This window comes from Fragaria vesca, linkage group LG5 (genome assembly GCF_000184155.1).
Source record: "Fragaria vesca subsp. vesca linkage group LG5, FraVesHawaii_1.0, whole genome shotgun sequence".
NCBI lineage: Eukaryota > Viridiplantae > Streptophyta > Magnoliopsida > Rosales > Rosaceae > Fragaria > Fragaria vesca.
In genome coordinates this window covers 11,371,034-11,376,979 of record NC_020495.1, presented here as the reverse complement: position 1 = coordinate 11,376,979, position 5,946 = coordinate 11,371,034, and the positions used below count along the sequence as shown (strand labels likewise).

Below are 5,946 nucleotides of genomic sequence, written 5' to 3'. Positions count from 1 at the left end.
AGCTCCGAGATATTGGCTTTGCTCAGTCAGCAACCACCCAGTTTTGTCTTTGGTCCAGGTGAGATCTTTGTATCCCTTTAACGTGTGTGGGCCGGTTTGATATGCCTTCCTGGTGTCTAAAGCCCATTTCTTTTTGTACTTTGGAGAATTGTGCTTGTTTTTGTGGTTAAAATATTTGGTTGATTATGTTGTGCATGAGTTTTGGATGGTTTTTTTGATCCTTTTGTGTTGGATTCGTTGTGAACAAAGTAGTAGTCTCGTTTAGATTGGATATTTGATAGCTATGGATCGGAAGAAAGGGTTTATGAGTTAAACAAGTAGCTGCGAAATGTGGTTGACTAGAAGAATAAAAGTTGTTAATTTCAAATGATATATTGAACAATGAAGATGAGGACTCTGTGTTTTGTGGGATGAAGAGCAATTTTTTTGTTAAATATATTGAAATTTATTGTATTTGATGGTGATGGGAGACCGAAGGGAACTGTGAAACTAGGACATAAGTTTTGAAATCTCCATTGTTGATTTGCAGAGTTTCCCCTCAAAACTATGAGTGCGGGAATAAAAAAATCTTCCTCAAATGGCTCTGAGAGTATTTTAACAAGTGAAGAGCAGCAGGCAAAGGTATCTTTAGTAAATGTGCTCCTCTACTTGTTTGAAAGCTATTAGTTTGGGGAACTCATAGTTCTGCTTTGCCTAAAAAATCTTATTGTTTGCAGATTAATGAGGTGAGAAAATTGTTGAAGGCAGTACCCGAGAAGCTGTCCACATACTGTTCTGATGCATCCATTGCAAGGCATCTGAGGGCCAGAAACTGGAATGTCAAGAAGGCCACCAAAATGTTGAAAGATACCTTAAAGTGGAGGTCAGAATACAAACCGGAGGAGATTTGTTGGGTATGCTATCATTCGTGGCCTTACAGGAAAAGAATTCAGGAACAGAATGTGCTAGATTTTACCTTTTTCTTCTGCATAGGGCATGTTCCATCTCTTTAGGTTTCTGTAAACCATTACTCCATTAGCCACTATGAGTGTTCTAGAACTGAATGAAGCCTGCTTATCCTATGCAGGTTCTGTCATTCAGTTCTTTCTTTGTTTGGCTATCCATTAAGAGCTGGCTTATATGGTTCTGTGTTTTTGGAAAATACGATATCTAGAGTACACTTACTAGCAGTTCATATTTTTTTGGAATGCCCAACCTCTGATGCAAATCAGTAAAAGAACCTTGGACAATTAGCTGAGTCTAAACTAGTAAAAGTTACATTACACGCAGATACAACAAAGGTCAAGTTCTTTAGGTACTGACGAGATGGTCATTTACAAATTACTTGTTTCCAAATTTTTATATAGGAGGAGGTAGCTCATGAAGCAGAGACAGGAAAAATTTACAGATCGAATTATATGGACAAGCATGGGAGACCAGTTCTTGTCATGAGACCTAGTTGCCAGGTTACATGCCTTCCTCACACCTCCATAAACTATCTGTTACTTTATAAATTAGCGGTTACTTATAATTAAGAGTTGGTGCTCCCTTCATGTTTGATGTATACTCTTATTTGCTGTAAAAACTGATCTCACTTACTCATATATCTCACCTAACTAAATTGTCACATTTTTTATTGGATATATGTTTTAAATTTTTTTTAATTTTATTATAATTTTTTATTATTATCAAGTTCAGATACTATCAACTATCAACCAATTATGAGTGATTTCCGCATCCTGTTGAGTTCCTGAAATTAGGATCTACTGAATATAAATATCTGCAATGCTGTGGAGATCTAGTTTCAGCAGAAAGCTAATTTTCATTCTTTTGGAAAGGAGTGTCAAAAAGTTCTTTTCCTTAGTAACTTCATTTTTATTTATATCAATTGCAGAACTCAAAGTCAACAAAAGGCCAGATACGATATTTGGTATATTGCATGGAGAATGCTATTTTAAATCTTCCACCAGACCAGGAACAGATGGTTTGGCTGATTGATTTTCAAGGTTTCAATTTGTCACATATATCGGTGAAGTTGACACGCGAAACTGCCCATGTTTTGCAAGACCATTATCCAGAACGCCTAGGTCTTGCAATACTCTACAACCCACCCAAATTTTTTGAACCATTCTTTACGGTGAGCTTAGTTCTGATGCCGTTTCTGTTGATTAATAATCTTTTCACTAGAACTGTACTTCATTACTTCTGAATAGGATCATTCAGTGTAACAGCATGTTTTTGCAAGTAGATACTTTAGTCATAGAAAGTGTTGGAAATATGCTGTTGTTTTGGAAGCTGGGCGATGCCAATGTTTATCCTTATGAATAAATAGGATTCAAAGTAGTTAGAGTTTTACAATTGTGAACAACTGGCTTTTCGTTTTCATTTATCTTGGGCTTTTCCTTTTCTTTGGCATTCTAAAGTGCTGGCCATCTGTTTGCTATTTTAGTAAGATGTCATATTGGGAGGACTGCCAAAGCATATTTTGCTATGTTTTATTTTTCTTTGGGAATTCTTTGTTGCGAATAAGCCTCATATGACACTTAAATGCCAGCAATTTGTAATCTATAATAGTGTACTTACGCTGCAGAGCTGATGTCATGTATTTATTGCAGTTAGTAAAGCCTTTTTTAGAGACAAAGACTTACAACAAAGTCAAGTTTGTGTATACGGATGACCTCAACACCAAGAAGGTAATGGAGGATCTATTTGATATTGAAAAACTGGAGGCTGCATTTGGAGGAAATGATACTGGAGGTTTTGATATAAATAAGTATGCTGAGAGGATGAAAGAGGATGATAAGAAGATGCCCTTGGTAGCCTCACATCCTGTCGTGACCAGTGCTGCTCTCTCATTGGATCCTATCAAGGTAGACTCAAGTTCTGATAATGAGAAAACAGACGCTTCTGATAATGAGAAAACAGATGCTTCTGATAATGAGAAAACAGACGGTTCCTTATCCCATGGTATAGAACCAGAAATTGTCTCAGACCGCAATATGCCGGTGGCTTCTAGTACCAGAAATGCTACTGATGTTGTAGAACAAGAATAATCAAGATTCAGGTATGGTGACTTAACTGTAGTGATGTCTTGCTGAGTGGCTTTCGGGTTAGGTACTTAAACTTTGTAAGGCTCCTGTAAACTCAGTTGTCAATTTATTTGTTTTGAGCATATTGGAAACTCCGGCAATGAAATCACCTAGTTAAGTTGGTCAGAGCTCAAAAAAGTAGTTCTTAAAACCAATTCAGAGAATGCATTTTATCTCCTTCATTTTAAGCATTTTTACTTCAAGAATAAACTGTACAAGTTAGTGAAAGCTTGACATTATTCTCAACTACTGTGTTTAGTGCTTGCTGTGAGTAATTGTAATGACTAGTACAAAATAGATCGTCTATGGTATTATGGGAAATCAGTGCTTGTGTTGTCAGATTTGATAGGCAGACTTTTCTGTCTACTGCTGGCTCTATATATTCATAAATGGACATGGCTTTCTAACACAAGGAACCATATACCATCTCAAGGAGTGGTCCGGAAACCATCCCCAAAATTAGAAAGAACGTCTCAATCTTCGACATTGGAAAGCTAGGAATGTGATTGAACGTGCATTTGTGTTGAAGAAGATAATGTGGAGCATATCAAGAACAACTTCCTTTTTTGACGTTAAAACACAAGTAAGAATCATCAATGCTTGTGTGTTGCACAAGTCCATTCGGATTGAGAAGCACAACCATCCACCATTAGAAGTTGAAGACTTGCCCCTTTCAGATTTAGTAGATCACTTGATCATGAGTTGTCAGTGAGGCCAATAGAAATCAATGAGGACGAGGTTAGAACTGTTGAAGCTACTAACGACTTCATTCGGATATGTTTGCTGATTATCAGAGGCATCGAGCTCAACAAGCGCAGGAAGAACAAAGAGAGTTTACAATTGGAACATAGTTTTGAGTTTACTGTTGATTAGGAATTTGCTTAGTGACAATGTATTCTGGTGATTTATAAGTTTGACTATGAATGTTGATATTATAAGCCTATGAGCTCAAGCCAGACCAAAACCGTATGTGAATGTGAAATTTCAGTTGTTCTTGTGTTTTTCATGGTTGTTTCATTTTGAAATTAATTGGTGAAGCATGAATTTTTCTTGTTTTACCATCTACTGTACTTGGTTGGAAAAAAAAAAAAGGCAATGAACTGCATTATTCCTTTGAAATTGCAATATTCATATGACTGTTGTTATAATGATACTGCACAGAACTGTAAGTACATAACATATGGTTTTACAAACATCTCACATTTACATTGAATTACAGAACTCTGTGATCTGTTCTTCCATATTCTTCTCTCGTTCCTTATATTGCACAATAAGTTGCTCCTTTTCCTCTAGTGTGCTATGAAGCTGGCTGACTAGTTCATCCATCAATTCTACATGCTGCTCATGTGTCTCACCTTCTTTCCTGTATCTCTGCTTGTAGTTTCTCTTTATTATCTTTGTTCTCTGCTTGTATAAAAACAAGTTTAGTATGGAAAAAACACATCTCATAATATAACATGTGTTGGAATTTGCAAACCATTTTATCCTCAGATGATCTTGAACTTTCTGACAGCGAATCAATCTGCAGTTTTAATTCAGACACCAATTTTTCGGTTTCAATCTTCTTGGAGACCAGAGTTTCACTTTCTGAAGTTCCATGACCCTATTGTTAACTCCTGATTTACCAATTGTATAGCATCTTTTTCTGATTTTAAGTTAAGGAACCTGTCGCACAGTTGATCATGAGAAATTTAGAAAAATAACCTCTTTTAAGACTTTGAATTGATTTATAACCACCTTTCAAAAAAAGTTGAATTCTAACAATTTTGGAGTGTCAATAGACAAAAATTAGACCAAATGTTGCATTGGTGATAAGCAATAATCTTGTGCTAAATTTCTGCTGCATAATCACTGATTCTTATCTCTTAGTAATTAGCTTTATCTTAGGAGATCTGCAGAATCATAGAGATGTAATTCAAGTAATTAGCTTTATCTTGTATATATAGCTGTTCTGTATCAATGAAAAGTAAGGAAAAACATTCTTACCAATTGTTCTTCAATTGGAAGAAATTTGTGAATTCAATCTGCCTCTATTGTTCATATGCATGAAAACTGAACAACTCGATCGTATACCTGATCGGCAGAATCACAATCAAAACGGAAGACTTATGCATACGCATGCAAATTTCAGATCTCCGGTACAAATCGACAGGTAGTTTTAACATTCCCAATATATTGACTAGATTTCATAGGTTTCCAGATCAATAATGATAATATCAGCTAATCAATAAAACAACCACTCATCACACCCATAAGAACAACATATAGAGAAGCCCTACGCCAAGATTTCTTGTCCAACAAGCTATAACACTAGGGACACCAGGTTCAAACTTTACCAAGACACAAATCTAAAACCTAACAATTCACTGACTTTGACACAGGTGAGCAAAGATGAGCCCGGCCTCCAGCGGAAAGTAGTCTTGCCTGCATAAGGCAGTCAGGGGCGGATGTTAGGGTTTGAGCCCTAACTTTCCAGATCAAGCAGGGATAAGAACTGAAGAAAGTAAAAAGAAGATAAATGCAGGAAAATGAAAATACTTGATTTTTAATTCATGCCCAAAACTTACATCAATTTCAGCTATATAGATCGGAACGTTGTCACGTGGGACACGTGCCGACTCGACACTGGACACAACAACTCACAAAACACCAACCTGGCATCTACAGCTGTCACACTAGCTGTGAGCTGAAGAGCAAAAACGCTGCGTTTTAACTAAACATGGAAAATACAGATAAGCTAAAGTTCTCCAAGATCACAACTCTAACAGCGGACCACATTTCATGACTAGATCGGCCACTGCCTGCCGTATATTTTTACCCATTTCTCATATTTGGGCAAATAAGCAAACTTTCCTAGTTTAGAAACCGGTGTCGGCCA

General features: G+C 36.6%; 1 protein-coding gene across 1 annotated transcript; it reads left to right on the top strand.

The window, feature by feature from the left end:
- On the top strand, window positions 1-3,839 carry LOC101312155 (random slug protein 5-like). The gene is made up of 6 exons (XM_004299577.1): window positions 1-58; window positions 530-621; window positions 717-893; window positions 1,347-1,445; window positions 1,874-2,116; window positions 2,595-3,839. Exons 2-6 carry the CDS (start codon window positions 547-549, stop codon window positions 3,030-3,032), a joined length of 1,032 nt encoding a protein of 343 aa, XP_004299625.1. The 5' UTR covers window positions 1-58; window positions 530-546; the 3' UTR covers window positions 3,033-3,839.
- Window positions 3,840-5,946: the final 2,107 nt, after the last annotated feature.

Bases quoted from the DNA above. Each gene is read 5' to 3' on its own strand.
- LOC101312155 (XM_004299577.1), top strand. From the start codon at position 547: ATGAGTGCGGGAATAAAAAAATCTTCCTCAAATGGCTCTGAGAGTATT. The intron at 622-716 runs GTATCTTTAGTA...TATTGTTTGCAG, and splicing joins GTGAAGAGCAGCAGGCAAAG to ATTAATGAGGTGAGAAAATT. The intron at 894-1,346 runs GTATGCTATCAT...ATTTTTATATAG, and splicing joins AACCGGAGGAGATTTGTTGG to GAGGAGGTAGCTCATGAAGC.